Source organism: Hakea prostrata, chromosome 3, assembly GCF_041222555.1.
Source record: "Hakea prostrata isolate BN-2017 chromosome 3, UWA_Hpros_2, whole genome shotgun sequence".
NCBI classification, from domain to species: Eukaryota; Viridiplantae; Streptophyta; class Magnoliopsida; order Proteales; family Proteaceae; genus Hakea; species Hakea prostrata.
This window is the reverse complement of record NC_142602.1, coordinates 39,075,444-39,100,975: the sequence shown is the minus strand read 5'-3', so window position 1 is coordinate 39,100,975 and position 25,532 is coordinate 39,075,444. Positions and strand designations below refer to the sequence as shown.

General features: G+C 38.4%; 1 protein-coding gene and 1 pseudogene across 2 annotated transcripts in view; one reads left to right on the top strand and one right to left on the bottom strand.

Annotated features, from left to right (window-relative positions):
• Positions 1-205: 205 nt before the first annotated feature.
• LOC149022206 (uncharacterized) lies at positions 206-683 on the bottom strand (annotated as a pseudogene).
• Positions 684-2,785: 2,102 nt separating this feature from the next.
• Positions 2,786-25,532, top strand: part of FPA (RNA binding protein) — a 44,228-nt gene continuing 21,481 nt past the window's right edge. For both annotated transcript variants that reach the window (XM_089150375.1, XM_089150376.1), the window contains exons 1-5: positions 2,786-3,008; positions 3,119-3,449; positions 20,782-21,027; positions 21,435-21,578; positions 21,784-22,778. In XM_089150375.1, coding sequence (XP_089006501.1) covers positions 3,141-3,449; positions 20,782-21,027; positions 21,435-21,578; positions 21,784-22,778 — 1,694 coding nt within the window. In that variant the 5' untranslated portion in view covers positions 2,786-3,008; positions 3,119-3,140. The remainder of the gene's footprint in view (positions 3,009-3,118; positions 3,450-20,781; positions 21,028-21,434; positions 21,579-21,783; positions 22,779-25,532) is intronic.

The following is a 25,532-nucleotide window of genomic DNA, read 5'->3' as shown; positions in this document are numbered from 1 at the left end:
ACTGGAATCCTGAGCTATATAGTTTACAATGCTGATCATGTTCATGTTTTACATGAAGAAAAACTATAGACATGAAATGTGAAGCTAATTTTCGAATCTCCTGTAACATTTACATGGTCAACCAATATAATTGTTAATATATCCAATTAAACTTGCAACAATTGTCTTTGAATAAAGTTGAAATAAGGCTCTACAGTGCCCAACGCTAGTTGCCAGAAAAACTCTCAATCATGAGAACACCGGGCATAATGGGTCTCTCAGGGAAATGTCCGGGGAAAAAGTTATCATTGATAGTTACATTCTTTATGGCGACAGCTGAGACCCCAGGATTGTATTCGATCACTCTATCTACCAGAAGAAACGGAAATCTGTGCGGCAAAATCTCGCGAATCTGGTTAATATCCATAACGGTTGGGAATGTAGGATATCTCTTTTCGATGATTATTTCCTTGTCTATATCCTCTGCGTCGTTTGCGGAGCAGCAAGTGATGAAGTTACTCCTGTGTTTGGATGCAACGGAGGAGGCAACACGAGATCTGGAAGTTGGCAACGGAGATTCGAGGCAAGAAGTTGGTTCCTTGAGAGAAAGCAGGTGGATGAGCTAAGAAGCCATGGTTGAGAGATCTCCGATTAAGACTCGAATTTGAAGATGACAAGGAACTGGAGAAGGCAGTAGCTTCCATGGCAGACGAAGAAACGGAGACAGAGATTCGACGACGATGGATCAGAGAAGAAGAGGCAATTAGTGAAGTGAAAGAGAGATTTGGATTTAGAGTGTTATTAACAATAGAGTAAGAGTAGTTGGGCGAATAGAACGAGGCATGAGATTTTTAGGTTGGAAGTTAGAAAACTCGCAAAATCAAAGCGGACATCGCAAAGCGTCTCTTCTCTTAGCACATCAGAGACTTTTCAAGTCTTAAAACCACACGCGCAGCCATGAGGCGAGCTTGTATCGGTTTTTCTTAATCCAACTACAACAGTCGAACTTAAGCTCTCCTCGCAACTCTTTGAAGAGGTTTAGCCGTTTGGTTTGGCGGCACTTCACCTTCAACTCTGTTGTTTGCTTCCGTTGGTTTTAAGAGTGAGAGATCGAGAGACAGATTAAGAGAAATCGATAGATAGATTGAGAGATCGATCGAGCAATTCAAAGTATTGAAACCACCTCTAACCAACCAACCAAAAAAAAAAAAAAAACCGAAGATTGTTACTCCGGTATACAACCACCCCGAGGTTATTATTATACGACAAAAAGAGGAGAAACAACAAAGATAAATAAATAGAAGAGATTGGTTTCCGCCTACCTCTTGAAGATACGAACTGGAATCCCTAAGAAATTGATCATTCTGATCTTCTGAGATCGATAACAACCCTTGTCATCAAACACTGCCTGAAAAGAGATCACCGAAATATATCAATTATCACTGAAAGAAGCCGAAGAATGAGAAGAAACCCTAAGTAACAGTTGAGCATTAGAACAACTCGTGAGGAGAAACGATTGAGAAAATTAAACTTTGCTGGAAATATTGAAGGAGAGCGAGAGACTGAGATTGAGAGAGGTAGAGATCGAGAGGGATTCAGAGTGAGTTCGAGAGGAGAGGGATATAGAGAGCGAGAGACCGAGATTGAGAGAGCTCGTGAGAGATAGTGGTGATTTAGAGAGAGATTCAGCGAGAGTTCGAGAGGCAGAGGGATAGAGCGACAGAGTTTGAGAGAGATTGAAAGAGGTCAAGAGAGAAATCTAGATTAAAATTAAGGATAAATTCATAATAATTCATGATTACAATATCCAAATTATCCTTGCAAAAATAACTAAAGACATAACAAATAGTACAACATTATTGGTATATATAAAAATTCTAAGGACAGAAAAGGACAGAAAAAGATTTGCGAAAAAGATAGAGTACATGCTTTTATTATAGTAGTATGATATATATATATATATATATATATATATATATATATATATATATATATATATATATATATATATATATATATATGTATGTATATGTAATGGTAGTGTATATTCTACGAAGAAGAAGAAGAAGCATAGATTTTACCTACGGTTTGCAAAATCCAAAATAAATGAACAAAAATAGAGCAAAAATTAAGTAATGGTAGTGTCTATTGTCTATTCTCATTTAATCAGCAAGAAGAAGAAGATAGATACCAAGGTTACAAAACACAAAAAGAAGAAGAAGCATAGATTCACTTGTGATTTGCTCCAACAAAAATCTAGTTATTTTCCTGCAAAACCCTACCATGAGAAGAGGATATCAGTGGAAGTAGAAGATGAAGACCAAGATCTACCTTCAACCGAAATAGTTGTGGAGATAACGTTGAAACGAGAATATGAAGAAATTTAGAAAAGTTCCTCTATTGTTTGAAAAATCTTAGAGAGCTCTTCATTCTCTTTCGAAAGTTAGAGAGTTCCGTCGTCGTGATTTTTGTGAATACACAAATGTTTAGCGCTTTTATAGTAGGGTGAAAATCTAGAAATTTAATCCCATACCCATAAATCTACAGATTCACATTTTTAGCGTAAAAAGATAAATATATAGATTTCATAAATCCAGAGTATAAATCTTGCATTCATGAATATGGATATTTCAAATATCTGGATTCATATAACCAAACAGGTCCTAATAGAATTTTGGATGGAATGTACGGAATATGAAATTTATAATTTTGACTTTTTCAGAGTGTGCAATCTGTAATTTAAGTCCACCGTAAACGCTTCTCTAAAACAAATTGTTTTTATTTGTTCGCATTCAATTCAAGCAGTCAAAAGTCCATAACCATGCCATCCCTGTGCGTGAAATTCGGAAAACCCTAACTATAAGTAGCCCCAATCTGGCCACCGTAGAGGGTGAGGTTTGATCTTTGAGGTTGCGATACCTCAAGGTTTCCTTTTGCCTTCTCAATCCGGGATCGAATACTTCTTAATCGGTTCGATCGTCTGAAGTCGTTTGTTTGATTATTTGATTGCTCTGGCTCCTGTACCTCCGGTAACCCGATTCATTCTTCTCACGTTAGATTCGCGATTTCTGTTTTTTTCCCTTCGCCTTCTTTGTTCAATTCGACATCTGCCTTAACTTTCTAGGGTTTCTGGTTTCAGAGGCTTTTTACGATTATTGACAATGCCGCCACCGAACAAATCGAACACGGGTGCCGATCAAAACCCTAGGTCGAGCCATGGGGGAAAGGAGACGGACGAAGAGGATGTTCCTTCTCATAATCTTTGGGTAGGAAACCTTGCCCTTGATACGAATGATACTGATTTGATGAATATCTTCGGCAAGTATGGTGCGCTCGATTGCGCGGCCTATGCATCTAGAAACTATGCGTTTGTCTACTTTAAGCATCTTGATGATGCGAAAGCCGCGAGGGATGCTCTACAGGGTTCTGTTGTTCGTGGCAATCGGATCAAGATTGAATTTGCGAAACCGGTTCGTTCTACCCTTTCATGTATTTTTAATGATTGTAACGTGATTTGGATCATTGGATGTTTAAATTTTTACATTCAGGGATTGTTATCTTGTAACTCAATTAAATATCGTTCTTGGTTGATGATACTTCTGGCATTTGGACGATTTTCTCAAACAAACGGTCTTTTTTTTTTGGGAGTCATTTCTAAAGATTAGTTGGTTCGATACCCTGTCTATTCGTGCAGTAACCATCGTCCGCCGGTTGCGTAAATATGCTACATTTCTTTCCTTTACCTAATGTATGTACAATCGTGATCAATCAAGTTTTTTTGTAAGCAGCAGCAGATTCTAGTGTGAGGGATTGGCAACTCATCACGTTCAGAAAGAAAGTAGGAAAAAAGAGAGTATCTCTTACCATAGGTCAAACAGTCTACTAATAGAATTTAAAGAGTACAATGGCTTAGTTTAACGAGGTCATTCAATTTTGCTTACTAAGGGGGAAAAAAAGTTGGAGGCATTCAATTTGCATTGTGCTGAAAGCCATTGGGGGTGTGCAGAGCTAAATCTAGTTTACGTCTATTTTTTTTGTTTCTTTTGCTTTTGGGAGATGAGGAAGTCGATTTGTATATGATCTAAATTAATCTCTGCAAATGTGGGTAGGTTTGATTAAGGCAACATATAAGAAGCTGAACTAGTCATTGTTTTACATCCTGATAATGATTCTCTGTTCAACAGAGGATGACTATTACTGCAGAAAACAAACTTTGAAACAATTCAGCTATGTTTTTGTTTTTGTGACTCCTTTAAATGACTTTAATAGATGGTGATTGGGCAGATTTCCAAACATATCCTTCCAAGGAAATATGAACTTGAATTCAGCAATTTGAATAGCCATTACTTTATAAACAGACAGGAAGTATCTAGGAACGCCCCCTTCAGTGGGAAGTAATTTAGGAACACCTCCTACAGTGGGAAAAGATAAATAAAAACTGTTCAAAATTGTTCTGATGGAAAGCAAAAACCTGTGCTCTGTCTAGCTTTAAATGAGTTTATCTAGCACACCCATGTTATCCTTCAGAAATCAGGTAATAACATAAAAGCATTTTTTCCGTGTGGTTGCTAAAAAATAGTGCATTCTACGCCTTTACCTTTGCTTTTTGATGAAGCTATGCAAATTGTTATTCAATTAAAATTGAATTTTGCTTTCCAAACCACTATATCTGTGCAGGTATAGCATTCTGTAGGTTTAATCTCAGATCTGAAGCAGTTAAAAGTGCAATTGCATGCCATATCAACCCAAATTAAGGAAATACATTGGCTTTGAGAAATTTTGAAGCACTTGGAAATTAAATTTCAATGAATTTCATTTTAGTTAAATTGTGAGGTTTTTCCCCTGTTTGATTGAGAGCTCTAGTATTAATGGAGAATCTTCACTTTGTTGCAAAACCCTTCATTATGCCCCAAAGTCGAGGTTGTTATCAGTTTGGGAGAATCCAATTCAACATTTAGGAATTTTAAATGTCATGTTGTCAGATTTATTGAGTTTTAAAAAAAATTCACCTGTAGGGCTAGACATGAGATATTCTTTAGGCAGAGGATGACATGGCTGTTATATGCTATAGGGATTGGAAGCCAAAATAACAATCTAGGGTGCCACTGTTTCCAAATGTATTTTCAATTAACTGATCCAACTACATTTGAACATGCTTAAGCACTTTGGGGTCCCACTGTTTCCGAATGTATTTTCAGTCTACTAATGCAAACACATGTGAACATGCTTAAGGAGAACTATTAGAAGTTTTGGGGTCACCTTTAATCGATTAGACACCAAAATGGTTACTTTGAGATGACAGTGAAATTAATCAGATTTCGAGCCCATTGCAGATTTAGAAGATACATTTTTCATCTTCCACCAGGGGTAAAATCTTGGTTGAAGAGAAAAATTATTGCAAACTTTGAATGCAGATCTGTCATCTCTGTTTATGAAGAACTATCTATGTCAGATGGATCTTCTGATATGCAGCGTATGAGTAAAGGTTTCTTAGATAAGTTTGTGTATTTTTTTGATGGTCACCAATTTTTACTTGGGTATACGGCAATTGACTAGGATTGTGGGGTTCAATCTTTTTTTTTCTTGGCCATACCAAGATTGACTGACGTGGTACTGGACAGATTTTCTAGGTTACTTTTAATTTAGCTTGCAAGTAAATATTGGTTTCATTAACCTTCAAAAAGAAATCCAAGTCACGATATTATTGTATTGCACCGTTAGGAGAAAAAGAAGTATCAGGGAATATAACTGGATGTCTTCCTTCGATCCATCTTTTCTCCGCTCTCCCTTTCTATGCAATATCTGTTGTACCTTAAAGCTATGTCACAGTAGAAAAACATGGTAAGGTAAGAGTTATCACCCTGCAGAACTTGAGATCTTGGGGAGACCAGAATGTTAGACAATATACAACCCATTTAAAATCGGGATATACATTGATTGAAGTCACTAATACCCCAGAAAGTCCTGCCCTCAAGGAACATGCAGCCTAAAAGCTATTAAACTGACATGTCACTCATCCATGTGATCAATCTTGCTATGAGGGACTATAAAGGATTGTGGCAAAAATCTCTGTTATGATGCTTGATGTAAGAGAAGGTTTTTCACCCAGTTTGTACTTCTTGCCAAATTGAAAGTTTAGTTTGTATACCTGGTTGATTTTGCATTGCTACTGCCCTAAGCAGCTGCGCTAGCTTACTCTATGCCATTATTGTGCTAGAATTCTAGGTGAATACTTGGTTCAGGTGCCTTCTGCCACAGGGGAAGCTTCTCAGAAATTTTGAAGGTTTCTTTTTTTTTTTTCTTTCTTCTCTATATAATTTTTTAAAACTGTTTTTATATGTGTGTGGGTAGTTTTCATGGAGAATATGTCTTGCCCTACTAGAGTTAGTCATGAGCAGGGTACCATCCGCGAATGTGCTTGATTTGCTTAATTTTGGATGAGGGTTGGTTGCAACTGCAAATTCTCATTGCATTTGATGGAAGCTCGAATTAAAACCCAAAAAAATTCAAATCTAATATTAATGTATAGATAAAGGTCCTTACAAGAAAGTTGTTTTGAAACAAGCGCAAACCTCTTTTATATTCATGGGAGGTCTATTTCTTTCCATTCCAGTTTCCTTTTTCTCCAAGGCACCGTTTGTTTGCAAAGGTGGGGTGGAAAAAATAAACATGTGGGCCCCATATGTAATGGGGTGGGGGAAAAGGAAAGGAAAGGAAGGAATTTTGTGGAAAAGTGTTAAATGTGGGTCCCACTTTGTTTTATTCGCAGTTTTTTGCAAAATCCAACCTATTTTGTGGGGTTTTGAAAAGGCATGGGGTGAAAAAATTAGCATGCCACTTTAGCAGAGAAGCTTCTTTAAATTAAAGAAGTTTGTCTGCCAACTTTCCCACCCTAGTTAACCAAACAAGCCACACTTTGGTATTTCATAAAGTTTGCTTTTTCAAACTTTTTCCCACCCTACCTTTATTCCAGCAAACAAACGGTGCCTAAGTGAATTAGATGTGTTTTATTCATGATGCTGGTTGTGCTTGTATCCAACTAGTGGATTGAAAAATGACATACTTGATATCATTGGGGAAATGTTGTTACAGATTTTCCCTTGTTAACAGCCGTAGACACAATCCTACATTGTTCAAAAGAAAACCAGGAGTGAGCAATACTGAGGATCAATGATGCATTTGTGGGAAAATTTTGTAATAGTCTTACTTCTTTGCTTCGTGGTGTATTTCCCAAAGTTGAATTTTTGTTTACGAGTAAATAATGGTATTCAAATAAGTTGAAAGTGTATCGTCAATTCGTCATCATGTCATTCTGAGAAGCTGTCAATTTCCATGTGAAATGACAACGTTACCTCTGTATAAATTACTTTTTGGGGAAGGCGAGGGGGAATAAGCAAGTTCCAACTTCTCAGTTCACCTACTTGGTGGTGACAAGATGCAACTATTACATAGTGGAGGGGTTTGGTCTGATGTCTGTAGGAGCAAAACCTGTATGGCTGTTAGATGGGACTTGAGAAGTATTTCAGAAAACGCATTCAGGAGTGTGGAATATTTATCCTTTTCACATTGGCAGGATAAATAATTGTAGCCATCACATGGTATCTTTTTGGTACTCTAGCTTCCAAATTTAGTGTGCAAGGAAGCAACTTCTTATCTTCCTTCGTGCATCGAGTTTCAGCCAGATTTACATAGCAAGTGAATGATCAACATTCAATCTATTCAAACTTATTGGTGAAAACCGGGAATAAATCTCTAATACTTGGTGGCCCATTTGATTGAAAGGTTGCTTATCCAGAGGTTACTTCACTGAAAAAAGGTTTTGGATTGTTCATATGAATACTTCGGGTGGTTCAGGTTGGGTAGACCATGTGACTATAATGAAAGGGCTTTTGCCTGAATTTCCATTCACAAAAGTATCCCTTGAGATCTCAATACAGGTGTGTTGCCAAGGTGCTCTCTTTGAGGTCTAAGATGACCAGGTCCAAATATCTAGATATAGCATTCTGCATGCTTACCAGTCAATCTTGTCTCATCTGTAACTTCTTGTCACTACAATCTGACATTTATCTCCTTGTGACATTTATAACCCTTTGCTATTTATGTATTTACATATATGAGATGGGCAGTTCAATCTCTTTAAAACTATTTACAAGATGACAATTAAATGGAAAATATGGTCTGATATCAATGGGACACTTGTCTAGGCATTAAGGCTACTGACTACAGCCATGGCTAATCTTTTTTGTGCCACAAGAACAAATTATAGCAAAGTCATTGCTGACGGGAGTGAGGGGTAGGGCTTTTGTCTTACATTTGTCTGCTTCGAGATTTAATAGCTATTCATCATATTTTTACTACATGGAGGAGTCACCGATTAGTTTTGTATGGTACCTTTTGCTCTTATGTTCAATTCCCCAACCATGATCCTGATATTGTATTTGGTCTAAGTGTTTGCAAATTACCTGATTTTTTTAAAAATTAAATTTTGGTTCTTTTTAGGGCTATTAACTTGATGGGATTTGGGGAATTAGATGAAAAAGTATGGATCTCCAAAGAAGTTTTAGTTTGACCTGAGGTCTCTTGACAATATAAGTTGGGTATTGAGAAAATTGTTTAACACTGGCTTTACTATTATGATATTAGGATTTAGGATGCTGAAATTATACTATTTTTACAAATGAACTTGCGGACATTGTTTTGGTATCTTCTGGAATTCTGGAATTGAGATCATCTTGGCCAATGATTCAGTGCCAACATACTGTGACATTTTAAACTACATCTTGAAAATTTTTTCCCACTGTAGTAGGGATGCAAGTTAACTAAAATTCCTGTTAGGAGTAGAGTACTGGAAACTGCACTAAAGGGTTTTTGTTGACACTAACTGTAAGATATAAATTGTTCAGCAGCAACAGGGATTCTGGACCATGATAAAAAATTCCATTAATAGTATTCATGGCCTGGATTTCACTTGCTCTTTACTATCGTACTTGATTTGAACCCTTTACCTTGTCTGCTCCACCCTTTTCCTCCATTGAATAGAATTAACAGACTAAAGCAAGGAAAGATTCAATGTCCAGATCTTTGCCTTTTGTTGGGTTTTAATATCCAGCCATTAGAGCCTAACATCATAAAATAAAACTCTTATCTAACCTATTGTGTCCATGCTTCATCTGTCATCCTTATTTGGGATTGTGAGCTGGTCCAAGGTTCTTTCTTGTGTGGTCAATTGAAATTAGTAGTACCCAATTGAATTGACCTGTGCATTAGGGTCAATTATCAACAGGAAAGGGAAGGTCTGTGGGTAAATTTTTAATGCAATATCTGGGGCTATGAGAGAAGTTCAGCAACTGGTTTTTGAGTCTATACAACATATTCAAGAGATAAAGACACATTTGAGACTTGTAATAGCAGAAAGTTTGATGGTAATCTTTTGGGGGGGGGGGTTTGATGCAGGATCAGAGGCCTAAGGTTGCTGCCTGGCAGCCCACGGCACTGTCAAGCAGCATCGTTCAACAGCAGGGGCATTTTGCATTTTGGGCAGTCCAAGTCGAGCCCAGCTAGGTCTAGTTACAGTCAATTTTATTTGGAATCCGATCCTAATTTTATTTTGTTATTTGGGACAGCTTAGGAGTAGTTAAGTTGAACCTGTTTTAAGGAGGAGTTCTATTTAAAATAGAAGTCCCTTTTGTTTTTGTTTTGAAGTTGAGTATTGTTAGGATTTGTCTAATAAAGTCTATAAATACACCACCTATTGCTGGTAACAAACAGTTTTGATGAACAAAATTATTGAACAGGAGTTACAGCAAGGGAGCATCTGCAGCAGCTTTATTGTTTAGTATTCTTTTGTTCCTCCTTCACCCATAGCCTCCTAAACTGGAAAGTGAACACCCCAACCCCTTTCTTTTTCCCCCTTCCATATTTCCCTCCCCCTTTCCTGCTGTCATCTTCTTCTTCCCGCAAACCCCTAAAATCCATATCTCCCAATTCCCTCCACCAAATTCCACCCCCTTGAAGGATCATCATCCCCTAACCTCTCATAGCACTCAACATCAAGTAGCAGCCCTAATCATTTGTAATTTGCCCAAAGCCCTAACCTAGGAATTTGAATCTAAAACTGAAAATAACCTGGATGAGATTTAAGTTCAAGCACCCCAACCCTATGACCTTTTGGCCGAACCCTGTATACCTACCATTTCAACCCTAAAGCCCCCTAAAACCCTAGAAAACCCTAGCTGCAGGGTTTAGAAACCCTAATTTGTCTTCTGGTCCCCTCTTAAATCCTGGATTTTGGCTCTCATCCTATTGAGGCTACATCAGGGGTGGTGGGTGGTGTGTCTTCATGCAGAATGGATCCATCAGCCGAGAACCCGGATCTGTTAGAAATTTGTTACCTTTGTAGAATTTTAACTGGAGGGATCTCTTGTAAGTAAAGTCAGTTAGGCAGGTTTCCTGACCTGTTTATTCTTGTTGATGTAGATCCATCACTAATTTAGGCTTATTTTCCTTGGAAGAAGCCTAGGGTTGGGTTTGATAGGTTATGTGCATTTCATGCCATGGTTTAAGTTGTATCGGGTATCCTTGAAGGGCACACATTAGGGGGTAAATAATTGGTACACCACACCAGTATGGGCTGATCTAATTTAATTAGTTTAATTCTGTTCTAAAGTTTGAACCTGTCTGATAGATGATTCAAACTAAGTTAGATTTAGTTTGGATCATTTCAAGTTAGGGTAAGACAGTCCGTTTATATTGTAATAAATAATTAGCTCCCTATCCCACTCTGATGCGAATAGGATTAGTTTGAATCATGTTAGTTTAGGGTATAAGAGTCCCCTTTTATGTCGTAGTTGGGTCCGTATCACACTTCCATGCAAATAGCTGGAGGTATCGTATGTCTTAGTTAGGATTTCCATTCCTTTTTAAGATAGAAGTTTGTAATTAAGTCTGTTACAACATTTAAATACCTCACATCATGGGAAGAATAGTCAGACTTATCACTTTTGCATCAGAAAAACTTGGCTGCTGCCTTCCTTCTTATAGATGAGGACAGGTTAGGGCTGACCGCCTGAATGGGTTTTCCATCCAAAATAGGTCTAATTGGTGGGAATAGGTGATGCATAATTAAAGACATATTTAAGGAAGAAAATGCCCATTGGGTTAGGCCCATTAAAGACCTAAAGCTATCACCTGAATTAGCCCATGGCTTTCATGGGCTAGGACTATTTTAGTGGGTTAAAGTTAGCCCACATATGTTAAAATTTCATAGTTTAGACCTGAGCTCAAGTCTAGTTCTTGAAAAGTCAGTAAAAGGGGCTGTGGTTTGAAAATAAAAGAACTCATTGTCAAAGGAGTTTTCCTTTGTCAAAGAGTTAGGTAGTAGTTAAGTTATTAATAGGTAGGTGGTGTTAGCTAGTGGTTGGATGTTACCATTAATGTTTGTCTCTTTCGAGTGCTATATAAAGAGACTTATGTAAGAGGTTAAGACGCAATTCATCAATTGAAATCATATTGCTTTGTTAGCATTCATTCTCTATGGAGAATCCTTGTGTTTGATCAAGGTAGGTTGGTGTTCGATCCAATCGATCCATCTTGCGGTGTGAAGCCTGGGTGTTACATTGTTATTTTCAATTCTTTCATATTGTCCCTTCAATTTCTTCATCATAGTTCTGCCCCTGTTTTGAAGATCTATTCAGCCCGTATTGTTATGCTATTATCCTTATAATACTACTCTAGTTTCAGTCCTCTTTCACATCTAAATTATGTTTCATCTTAAGTCTATCAAATCTGATGAAACTCATATAGATAAACTCAGTGTAGCAGAAATGAGGATGCTAAGATGGATGAGTGGCAAAACTAGGATGGATAAGATAAGAAGCGATCATATTAGAGTTGGTCTGGGAGTTGCTCCCATAAGTGATAAGCTTAGAGAAAGTCGTTTGAGGTGGCACGGCCACGTTCAACGGAGACCTATAAATGCTCCTGTTCGGAGAAGTGATATAATCCATATTGAAGGAACTAGAAGAGCTAGGGGTAGACCTAAGATAACCTTAGGAGAAGTGGTGAGAAATGATATGTATAGCTTAGGCCTTGTATCTAGCATGGCCTTGAACAGAACCGATTGGAGGGCAAGAATCCATGTAGCCGACCCCATTTAGTTGGGAAAAGGCTTATTGTTGTTGTTGTTGTTGTTGTTAAGTCTATCAAATCTGAACTTGATTCCCTATGAAATCCTATTTGGCTACTGTTTTAATCAATCAAATACAGTACTAATTAATAGGTTTCTTTACTTTTGGGCTCTGGGTGAAAAATGGGTTTTTTTTTTCAACAGCTATAGTTCTAAGTGATTGGATGTGATAGACAAGAATCAAATGTGGGGCTTGCTGTGGTTAAAATGTTGCATGAAATTGATGGTTGAGTGGACTTTTATATTGGATCTATTAGGATGGTTAGGTTTTTTGAAGCTGGGACTGAGATGGGCTCTACTGGTGTATATTAACTGCGGTAGGTTGTTGGGAATGTTGGGGCAGAGTGTCTTCAAAAATGAAAATAGGATGGGGTATGGTTATGGGGTTAGAGGGTTTAGAAGAAGAATCTTGGGGATAGGGATCAATACTTGATCAATGGAGGATTCAGTGACTGGCAGCAAGTATTCTCAGGTTGGAATGCTTGGAATTGAGTCTGCTCTTAAACAATGGGTGTGTGCACACTTCAAATTAAAAATGGAGAGGAGTTGAAAGAACCTCCTGGGCTATACTGTCAACGACTTGACTTGTCTAACTGATGTGAACAGCAAGAAGAGGGCCAACAAAGAGCGCAATAGGGCCCATGCACACCCCTCTAGGGATATTTTTGTCCTTTTTGGTCTTTTCCTTTTATATAATATTTAACTTTATTAAGCGTTTCAGTCGGGCTTCTAATCTGATTATAGAATCCCAGTTGAGTTTCTTAGTTGGAGTTAGATAATCTGGTAAGGAGTCTTAAGTTTAAGTCTGTTAGGTCTTATGAATTTGATTTTTATTTTGGAGTCTTGTAAAGGCTATAAATTCTCATGCCTACCACAGAGGAAATCAGTTTTGGCTTTTGATGAATAAAATGATTGATAGTTTACAGCCAAGGAGGTATTGGCAGGGTTCCTTTGAGGGAGACCTGCGTTTGTCTAGGTTTCTAATTTCGGACTTCTCAATTCAGTTCTGCAATTCCAGCATGCATCTTCAGCATTCAACCATGAAATCCGGTACGTAACTTCAGTCTTCAACCTGCAGAATTCAGCTCAGATCAGTCCTAAGTAAGTCCAGCACCCTTAACCCCCCACTGCTGCCCTTTTCCTGTTGTGCTTCTGCGCAAGGCAGAATTTCCAACCCAGGTCATCGCAAACACCCTAGGATGCTTCCCCTACCCTGCGCAGACTTCTAAACCTCTTCCCTGCCCTCCTCTGATCATTCCCTTAAAATTATGTCCCTATGACAACCCCTTTACCCTCCCCCAACCTCTTGGCCTCTCTGTCCCTTGGTGTAAACTAGAAAAGAAAGAAAGTACAGAAAAAAGAAAAGAAAGAAGGAAAAGAAAGAAAGAAAGAAAGAAAGAAAGAAAGAAAGAAAGAAAGAAGAAGAAGAAAAGAAAAGGAAAAAGAAGAAAAAGAAAGCAAAAAAAAAGAGAAAAAGTTTTTGAAAGATTTCAAAGATCCACCCTAGAATTTTCCCTTGATCAATTCCACAACTGTTTCCTTCTCACCTATAAGGTTTTGGAAAGATACCCAGCCTATTTAGATCCCTTAGATCATCAAAATTGTACCCAATTAGATATTTCCCTGACCTATCAAAATTACCCCACCCAAACCCAAAACCCTAGATTCGTCCAAGACTGGAAAGATCTGAAAATTCATACATCCCATCCTCCTTGGTTTCCATTACTAACGAATGTCACCAGTTTAAACTTGACTCACTGAAATCAGGGAGTCCCAACAGGCAGTACACTTCCAAGATCTTCAATTAAATCAGCCCAAAACTAGATTTTCGAACTAGGCTATAGGGAGTTTTTTCTGGTATTTCCAGTTGTTGGATTTAAATGTAATGTACACTGATAGGTATCCATGTCCCAAGGATGACATGGTCCGGAAATAGCTAAAATCTGATGGCTGGTTCTTGAGAGTCCTAAATTTAGCAGGAGTTTGAATCCTACTAGGACTTCTATCAGTAATGGACCTAGAGTACTTGGAAGGAGCTGTATTTTTTATTTTTATTTTTTTGGGGTTGGGGGATGTTGACCTAATCGGGAGGAAAGGTTCCTTTTAGTGTTGAGTCAACTCTAATGTTATATTGGTGCAGATCTGACTCGAAACTTTTGGTGTCTTAAGGGAATCTGGGGGAAAGAAAGAATGAAAAAAATAATGTGTATAGCTAAGAAGTGAAACCTCAAGCTTCAGTGTGGGGTTGGATGATGAAGAATTAGAGTCTTCTTGTCCTTTCTTAGGCATTTGGAACACCAAGAGGTTCTGGGATTTTAAACACCAACCTCATTGAGATCTAGATTTTCAAGCACCAGTTTCTTCTTCAGGTCTTCTCAGCTATGGAGACTCTTGCAGCCAATGTTGAGAACCGAGATTTACTTTTACCTAGTCTTTTTTATTCATCCATGATGGGGCGTATAAATGATGTGGCATAAAGGCTTACAAGTTATAACTTGCAATAAAAAAGGGAAAAGGACTTCTAAAAGTAGAAATAAGACAATGAAAAAGACTCCTTTGTGTGGTAGTTTGGAAAACCCTGAAAGACTCTAATTAACCCTGTAACATTCCTAACAGACTTTCGACCCTTGAAAACTAAATTGACTCAGATTAACCTAAAAGTGGACCCAAAATTAAACCCAAATCGCATACCTCTGTAGTACCACTGTTTTTGGTCATTAGTCAATAAACCAATGGATGGTAGCCTAAGCCCTGTATGACCATTCCTAGGCTTGGGAGAAACAATCCCTGAGGCTGGACCTGCATCATTCGCCAAGCTAATACTCTTACACAACGGAGAAGAAGAAAATAGGATTGGCATAGCCAAAGCAAGTGAACTCGAAAACTTTTTGGTGCTCCACTAATTTTACAATGAGGTATTTAAATTCCGGGATTAGGAAGAGTGGGTTAGGTTTGAACCGAATCTCAGTCAAGGAAACTGAAAACATGACACATGCCCCTTTGAAATTTGGGGAGGCTTTGGGAGCCCTAGTTACATTCTAATCAACTCATGACCTCTAAAGGAACCAAACTGAAAAATTTAGATTGAACCGGCATTGAACCACTCAACCTAAGTATCGAAGGATTAAAGAAGCTTAGTATAAGAGAATACTATAATACTGCCATCACCACCCACAGGTCCGTTACTAGAAAGCTGCTTCTTAGACTTCTTTGGGGTGGTAGCTCTTCAGATCTGAATCAAGTTCAAGTGAAATGACATGGTTATTGACTTGTCTATGTTAATCTTAATAGGCTGCGACCTAGAGTTGGCACAAAACTCCACCAGTTCAAATTAGGTGACATGATTAACATCCGTGTAGAATTCAGGAAGTTTCTGCTTGTATTAGCACAAAAGTCTACCCATTGGCTCAAAGCATTTAAGGGAATGTTGGTGCTTTGGATCTTCACCCTTCGTTGGTAATTGGCATTGAACACTATTGTTATATTTCCTATTATAAATACTGTTTGAGTGCTATGGGATGTAATTAGCAAGTAAAACAAGTAAATTATGCAAAGATGGTATGAATGCACATAATATTGAAGACATCTTTAATAAATAGTTAAAACAAAACTACCAAGTACAAACAATGGCTATTACAAGACACACAAGTACAATGAACTACATGTTGTTCACACTCTAGTCTTCCATGTCCCATCAATACAATATTGCAATTGATTGTCTTAGAATATGAACTATGACATGCTGGATTGAGTCCGCTTGTGGTCTGGTATCCAACGTGCATTGTCCTCCATTTGGTTGACATAATAATTCCATCTTATAGTTTTGACATGAAAGTATAATTTCTTCTTGGGACGGTCAAGATATCCACAATCTTCAAGATTTCTTTAAAATTTCAATGTGAAAATAGGTATGTTGAATATTTTGTATATCAGTCTTGCCTCAACCAGGTTGAGGTATCTGAAGCTCATCTGTTTTAGAACTTTGCCCCTGCAAGATGCTGTAAATTTGTTATGAAAGACTTGTCTGCTGAGCTGCCAGAATATATGCCCCTCAGTAATATTTTCTGCATGGCTGATCTTTCTTTGTGTATTGGACATTATTGAAATGAAGGAAGACATGTAGCATATACTAAGGTTGCTCAGTTGCAGCCACCCACTGATGTTGAGATCAAGTAGGTCTTGGATGACACATGTACGCTAATTTGATGTAGAGGATGTATAATTCTTTCCTTGTCAAATGCAAAGGTTGTAGAAGATATGAATGTGCTTGGACTCATGCAGATGCTTTTAAATGTCTAGACCTGTATTTATGATTATTTCTTTCTTTAACCCATTCGTTGGGGATGACTTATTTCAAGCTGGAGAGAGCTGATCCAGAACTAAGGACTTACTGGTGTGGGAAATTCATGACCCGGTTCCACTGGGAATGGCCTTAAGTTCCACTTCGTTGTTATTGATTTTTATTTTGAGGGTTTTATGTTGATCTCTGGTTTAACCAGTGGATTTATGGTTCAACTCAAATTATTTTATTTATTCTTTAATGAAAAATAAATCATGGGTCCACACCTTATCTCTCTATGATTTTAATAATGATATGGGACTTCTTGTAATTAGGGTGGATAGGGGGAGGTGGTTCCTAGCCTGTTTTTACTTGTTCTTTGTTTGGGTTTTATATATAAAGTATGGTTAACTTGCAGCCCTTGATTTTGGGTTCAAAATATTGGTTTTTTTGATGTGAGAAAAACTATGGTCTTGTGGTCATTCAAGATGCTGTATTGGTGGTGATCCATTAACACCTTGTGGTGGGAACCCCGGTTTGCAGATGCCTCTTGCCATTTTCTTTTTAGTATCAGTTTCATGAATAGGTTATTTGTTCTTGAATGTCAGTATATAGAATCAGTAGTATGTAGGATTAGAGTCTTCTGAATAGGTTATTTGTTCTTGAATGTCAGTATACAGAATCAGTAGTATGTAGGATTAGAGTCAGTAGTACATAGGATTCGAGTCTCCTTTCTTCTGGGTTTTCTTGTATTACATCATACATGAGTTCTGTTCTGTTTTCACGGATCATGTTTGATCAAATCTTCTTCTATAATCAAGTTTTGGTCCGGCTAGTCAAATGTTTCTATTCTAAGTTTGGCTATTATTATGTTGAGAGGTGTTTGATGAACTTTATATATGTTTATTTGTCAAGTCTAAGATCCATACCATTTATTGTCCACTTTTGGGTGTAATGAATCTCAAACCTGATTATCCAAAAAAATCAGTAGACTGATCAAACATGAGGTCTCCTTCTTACTCTAGGGACAGACCTTTCCTGCAAATCCAGCCGTTGGATCAGAGGCTGAAATGCTTGGCATTTCTAAATGCTATTTGAGTAGAACTTAGCCTGCATTTTCTGGTCATCTGAGTTTAATCTAATGCCTATGCAATTTCTGTTAAGTCTTGCAATTCAATCTGTGTCTTGATCCTGTTATGTTTGTTTCTGATTATGCAAAACCAAACTACATCACAGATGTGACGTCCTATTCAGAACTTTAAATAGGCTATTCTGGAATTTAAGCTCTCTTTAGTACGATTTGAATCAGTGTTTATTTGACATATGTACATAAATAAATGTGTCTGGCATGATGATCCTTTTTTCTCATTAAAATAGCTTGTTATAAGCATTAAATATCAAGGGTTGTCTATGGTTTATCACCATAAATTGTTAGTTTTTATTTGTGGGTACCACTAATGAACATGTGCAGAATTGCGACTTAAGTAGTGGTAAAATGTTATATCGACAAAATTTAGACAATTAAACCTCCACCCTGCTCCCACCTTCTCCTTTATCATATTCCGGTATCAAGACTAGCCCCAACCAATAAAGCTGAACCAGTTGACCAAAACTGAGGTGGATCAGCCAAAATCGGGTTGAATTCTGAAGCCAATCCAATATGAACTTATTGGATCATATCGTAAGTTGTAAACTGATAGTCTAAAACCAAATCGACCACGCCAAAGCCGATGCTAAAAGAACCTATAGTAGATCAAACCAATGCAGTCCAATAAGAAACCACAACTAACTTGAAATTCATTAAAAATTCAAATTTTCTTATGTTTCTGTGTATATTTATGCGGTTAAAACAAGAACCGACCCAAAACCTACCAATAATAGATAATATAGTATTCACTCAATTATATCATACCTATTTTTTGTTATGTAATCAATTGCGTCTAGTAGAAACCAAACAATTATAGTTTATTACTCATAACCTATTATCTTCATTGATTAATCATAAACAGGTCATAAGAATAAATATAAACTATGTCAAATACAGCCTAAGTGGCATGTATAGTGCTGTAAATTGGGTTGAGTCCACAGTGAATGTAGATAGTTTTGTTATTGGCCTGTAAATCTTTATTTTGAACACAGAGATTGCTTCATGAACTGGGTGATGAAGGTTTTATTCCTTCAGATGGAACTTTTGACCAACAAGGTCCTATTTACCAGTTGGCTTGACAAAGGCCTTTGGATTTAGATTCCTTGACCTAAAATTGGCCAAAGATTGATGGCCGTTAGTAATAATATACATACTTATGGAGATTTGGCTCAACTTTTGCCTTGTGTATTGTTATTAGTACCTTGGGTCTCAACTCATTCTGGGTATGGAAGCCTTTGGTAAGGCGCCGTTGCCTAGTGAGTTTTGTGGCCGGTCAACCTTTGGGTTATTACTGAGAGCTTTCCATTGAACAGCTACCATACCATCGGAAGAGGGTTCTTGAGACAAAAAAGCCCCTTAGGTTGCTCTGTAAGCTACCCAAACAGCGCCTGCCTGACCATGTAGAGAAAGCGGCGCTATGCTAGCTAGCCCCTACCATTAGATAATCTCCGTCTGTGCTGCCTCCATCTTTGTGCACACCTTTGCTATCGGTCTTGGATCTCTATTGTAACAAAAGCACAATACCTTTTGCACACCTTAACATTTTCCACCCAGCCCAGGCTTTCATACACATCCTAAGGTGCTATGCCGGTTTTTTATGTTACACTTACTTGAAGTTGAATCAGCAGTTGCATTGGATCCAGTTGATTGAGCTCCCCCCAGCATAAGCGAACCTTTTCGGAATAAGCAAGTCCTTCCGCCCTAGCTGATCGTAGATCACTCTCTCCTGATGGTTGAGATGCTGTATGAAGATTCTCTCCCGGTGCCACATCCAGTAGCCATGGACATGGAATAGATAGTCTTTGCATGTTAGCCCCATTATATAGGGGGTCAGAGACCAGCGTTTCTATCAAAAGGGCTGTACTTCTATAGACGTCTCTTTTCTTGGAGGGCACATTAGCACGCCCGTTTGTAGTTGGGGCAAACACCCTTTTCTTGCTGCTAGTGCAGTGCGGTAGCGCAGTAGTTTGATTGCTGCGTAAGTGCAGAGTTTTCTTTGCTGGGCGCCACTATCCCAGCCCGGATCCAGCCAGGTTCTATTAATCATGTCCCCTTCCCAACAGTTGTACCTTGTCTTGTGGTGTCTTTGGCTCTACGAAAGAAAGCCCGCTGGAGAAGTCTATCTCTTCCCATCCCGGGTTATACTCCGGTGCGTGCTTGTTTCTCCTTTCCTGAAGGCTTTTTGCCTCGCATGTCAGAAGAGGACAGAACTGCAAGGTGAGCCTCTTTTTCCCACCATTTGCGAGTGTTCAGGAATGTGAAATTTTGGGTGCTGATTCCTCAATGTGGCTTTAAGAGTACCTAGTATTTGGTGGCCAACAATTTTATGTTAATTGGAAGATGCCTATGTAATGGAAATCTCAGTTTGTTTTTGGCAGGTATGTCATTTTTGTACATCATTTGAGTGTCCCAATGAATGGACTGGTATAATATGCAGTGTCAAAAGCAGGTGGAGTGGAACCAATTTATGGCTTCCAGGGAAACAGCTGAGTGCTGGTGCTGCTGGTGAGGGGTGTTCTGGGTGTAAATTTAACATCATAGAGGTTCACTAAGTGGAGGTGCTAACTTCCATTAAAAAAATACGGTGATAAGAATGCTTTTTTGGTTGTGCGGTTTCTGTGTCTAGACATAGGGGTTTGAAGTGGCAGCAACAGATCATAGAAAGGTGGAAATTCCAACCTTGGTGATGCTTGTGCACATGTGCCAATTGGCCCCTGTGCAACCAAGAAGCATTCTGTTGCCCAAAGTTTATTTTGAAGACTTCGAAGTTCTGTTTAACCATTTTACAGCTATTCAGTTATTAGACCCCATAATACACATATAACTGGTTATGATAGGGTGTCTGGTTAATTTTTGTTCCTTGTGCAAGTTCAACTGTGTTATCTTGCTTTCGCAATGGTAGGAGAAGGGTTTATGCCTTTAAATTTCTTTTTCAAATAACTAGAAAAAGCACAAGGTTGACCTTCTTGTTAGGTTACAGACTGTAATAGCCTATCATTTGACTTGTGTTGCATATTGTAAAAGATTCAGTGATATTCAGCTCTCTTTAATTGATTTTGGCAGAGATCTTATAAAGTTGATTTTCTTGTTAGGTTACCGGCTGATGTGTGATGTGTTGCTTTACTTTGTCAATGTCATATTCTGCTCTCATCAATTGGTTGTGATCATGTCTTTATTGATTTTATTTTGCAGGCTAAGCCTGGCAAACATTTGTGGGTTGGTGGGATTAGTTCATCTGTTACCAAGGAGCAACTAGAAGATGAGTTTTTGAAGTACGGGAAAATTGAGGATTTCAAATTTCTTAGGGACCGAAATTCAGTGCTTATCGACTATGTTAGGTCAGAAGATGCTGTTGCAGCCTTGAAAAGTATGAATGGGAAACGCTTAGGTGGTGAACAAATACGTGTGGATTTCCTGAGGTCTCAACATTCTCGAAGAGTAAGTAGATTCAGATTCTTATATTTAATTTCAAGAGTTCTCATGAAGTGAACAACTGTGGATTCTTATGGTTATGTTTTGCATCCTCTGAAGGCCAATAGTTCTCCATCCAGTAGGTTATGTATGATCTCTTTTGACAAATGTGACTATAGATTACTTATTTCCATTTTTTGTGCTAATACCTTTTTTGTTCTGATGATGAATATCTTAAGATCGGATGGTTCAATAATCCTCCATCTTCTTGTCTGACATATGTTCTCACAAGCTGCTGATGACTTATACGCTCTCCGAGATTGCTCTTTGAATCTTGTGCCATCATATACATTCTATTTATTGTCCTGTCTGCTTCAGTAAAGGTCGTTCCTCTATTCCTGTTTGATTTTGATCTCTTTCTCTGGTATCTTTAGGACCATTGGTCTGACTTCCATGAATCAAGGGATGGATCTTTTAACAACAAAAGGAGCATGGGACCTCCGGAGGCAGTATGGTTGCCACCAGATGCCATGAGAAGTTTCTCCGACTCATCTCAGATTGGCCTTAAAAGAAATATGGTAGTCAATGATCATCTTCTCTGCTCCTGTGATTTGGATTAACTTGCTTCTGCTGCTTGTATTAAGTTATAGCTAAGAACTTTAGAGATGATGCATTAGTTGGCTGCCTGTATTAATATATGTGCAGTGTATTACCCTGATTACTGATGAATGTGCCTAGTGGGTTGACTACATGTTATATTCTCTGCTTCATGTTTGATTGCAGCCTTCACAACCGATGGGTGGTCGGAGAGGAGAAGGACAACCAAGCAATGTTTTGTGGATAGGATATCCACCATCACTTCAGATTGAGGAACAGTCGCTTCACAATGCCATGATCCTATTTGGAGAGATTGAAAGAATCAAAAGTTTTCCATCAAGGCATTATTCATTTGTTGAGTTTAGAAGTGTGGATGAAGCACGGCGTGCCAAAGAAGGCCTGCAAGGGCGTCTTTTTGGTGATCCTAGGATACAAATTTTATTTTCGAGCAGTGAATCCGCACCTGGTAAAGATAACACAGCATATTATCCAGGAATTAAAGGTCCTCGGCCAGATATGTTTTTCAATGAAGCTCCTTTTGGTGCTGGACCAATGGAAGCCTTTAGTAATCCTCGCTTGATGGGACCACATAATTTCACTGGAACCCTGCCTAATGGCGTGCCAGCTCCAAACATGCTGATGAGACCTTTTGGTCCCCAAGGTGGATTTGATCCACTTCATTCAGGTCCCGAGTTCAATGATCTGCCAGGACTTGCTCATAACTTCCCTGATGCTAATCCTAGTAATGCTATAGCTCAAAATTGGAGAAGGTTATCTCCATCTGCACCAGGCATGCTCCCTTCTCCTGCACCTGGTATGTGGCCACCTGTTAGGCCCTCACCTGGTTCCTGGGATGGATATGACTCTAATGCATTTCAGAGGGAACCCAAGAGGTCAAGAATTGATGGTACTCCTACAGTTGACGATGCTGCTTTCAGTGCTAGAAAGATGGATGGCCATGCAGTTGGGGGTGAGCCATCATTTGGATTTGGACCTCCGCTTGCAAGTAATCCAAATCAGGTCCGCCAGAGTCCTTCAGATGGAAGGGTTCCTAGTGGCGGGCCTTCTGGCCAAGTTTTTCATGATAGTGATCATTGTTGGCGTGGTGTTATCGCCAAAGGTGGAACTCCTGTTTGTAATGCTCGTTGTGTACCCATTGGAAAGGGGATAGACTCTCAGCTGTAAGAACTCTCTTCTCTGCACTGTTTTTTTTTTATATTCTTGTAGTAGAGAGAAGTAAAATGTACATATGATGGTCTGTGTTCACTATTTTGTTATGAATTAGTTGAATTAGTTTTGTTGGAATGCCATGATTTGGTCATGTTTGATACTATGCTGATGATAATGTTTCATAATGTAACATATGAGTTTACGGACCAGTTAAACATTTCATGTGCCTTTGCTGGCATTAGGATTTTATTTTTCTTCTATTGTCTTCAACACCTGAATTAATTGGTTTCTCGTACAGAATGCTTTTCCATTCTAGTTTTCCCCTTTGCATGAGTGTAAGTATCTGTTATTCTTTTTAGGCAAAATATTTCTTGCCTCTCTCTTGCTGAAGAAGACCTAGGTAATGTGCCTGTAACTTGTTATTGCTATACCAGGCCTGTTCAACAGACTTGTCTGTTTGTGAGACAAATTTGGATATTTTCTGGAGCTTTAGCTGTTAGTCTCTTACAACAAACATACTGAGGAATGAGAATTAAATAAGTGTGCATCTGGTAATGTTTTTGTCCCCTGTTTTCGGCCTATATCTGTGCTAGTGGAATATAAAAGTGAAATCTTTTGGTTGTGTACACTTGTCTGTCTTCATGTGCCCATAAAAAGCACTGGCTTCTTTTTTATGCTGTAAACACCAAAAACCTTATTTTTTAAAATCGGTTTTCAAAACAATTTTTTGGTAAAAAGCTGACTCGAAATAAAGCACTTCTTGTCGAAAAGTTATATCAGATGCTCTAACGAAAAGGAGAGAGGATCGACACCTCAAACTCTATCTTCTGCCTCTTCTTGAAAACAGTTTTGGAGTGTCTCAAAAACATTTTGTTTTGGCACAGTAACAGAAAAAAATTTTAAATGAAAAAATGTGTTTCAGAACAGAAGCACTATCAAACTTGACTTGAAACAGCAAAGTTCTCTAGAATGACAGTGGTGGCCTGACCAAGACTGGGGATTGCTATTGCTTGGTATTGTCATTTGCAACCAATGGCCACAAGTATGCTAGACAAGTTTATGACATAGTTAATCAGTTCAAAAGACTACTTTGGCCGTGGTTAGGTGTCTTAATTTTAGGTTTATTGGTTATTGATGTGATTGGCCTAATTTGTAAGTCCAGAAAGTTGATATATTCTTAGTGCACGGGTTGAAGTTGAGTATTGAGTTAGATTAGGACGTGTAATAGCTAGATAGGGTTTGTTTTGTTTTTGTTTCATTTTACTTAATAGTCTTTTCAGGTGAGTCCAAATCCTTTTATTTGTACACCTAAGAATTCTCTTCTAAGTCTTTCTCAGTTCGAAACTAGTTCTCGAGCAGCTCTAAAAGGTCTATATATTTAATACATCCTCCATCAATTAGAAATGATTTTCTTAAAGAACTGTTTGTTTTTTTCAAAGACTTGCGGTGCTGTTTAGTAATGCGTTCAGGATTGATATCGTAAATGTCATTTCTTCTTTTTCCTTCCTCTTAGGAACATCTTCTCCCATTCAAGCTGATGCTCAAGATCTTCAGCAAATCCAACTCCCATTCTTTTTTATTTTTTTATTTTTAAATCCTCTACCATTAATTCTTAGCTTTCCCTGCCATCCCTAGAAACAAAGCACAAAACCTAGAACCTTTACAAAACGTTTCAACTATAAAAAATTTGACTATCTTGGATCAGATCATCTTTACAGCCCTAGATAATCATATCTGGTCTGCATCCCATTCTGGTTTTTAGCAACTCTGGATTTTTTCTTTGTTTTCTTCTATTCAATCTGGAATCAATCCTTTATTTTCTTATATTTCAATTTGAAGAATATTCCCTTACACTTGACATAACTTTGCCATCAAACGCTAGGACCTACTATACCCCATCCCTAATTTGACTTGGCTGGTTGAGCATTCTTAAGGGTAGGGAGTTAATGAACAAAGGACTCTGAGAACAGGTTGGTATGGAGCTACAACAAGTATCTATATGGATCCTTGGGGGATTACCCTTCCAGGCAAGGTTATGAGTCCACCAGAAGATCACGATTTTCATTTAGTGAACTCTCTCATCACTTGGTCGACATTGGGATGGAACCACACTAGTGCATTCTTTATTCTCTCTTATGAAAGTTGCTAAAATTTTGCAAATCCCTTTAGTTTTATGATGGCTGAAGACAAATGGTCATACTCACGGCAGGGGAGGTTCAGCATTAAATCAGCATATTACATTTGTCATAGTGCTGTAGAAGCTTCTTTACCATTGTCATCCTTTCTGGATCCAAGTTGGAGGCATATCTGGACATTGCTGGTTGCTCGCAACCTTTCCTTTTGAAATGTGTCTAAGGTCTTGGCAGTAAGAAGCAGTGTGGAAGAACATGGAATCATTGACCACGTCATCTGCCCCTTGTGTGACAAAGAAGCTGAATCAATTCTACACACTTTACTCTATCGCTCACATTCTCTTCAATGTTGTGAACTTTCTGCTTTTCAGCTTAACAAAATGGAATTTAGAGGACGAGAGGCACAAAATTGCTTTATGTTCGATGGGATGCAACCAAATGCTGCATCTACTCTCTTGGTGGCAAACCATGCAATAGCTGAAAGTGTTCACTTTGGCAGACATGGTTTGGAACCTCAACCAGTCTCTCCAATTCCCAACTCTGCGATTTTCCCTAACCACCCAGTGCACCCACAGCATTTCACCATCAACTCGATGGGGCTTGGCATAAGAATTCCAATACAAGTCCTAGGGG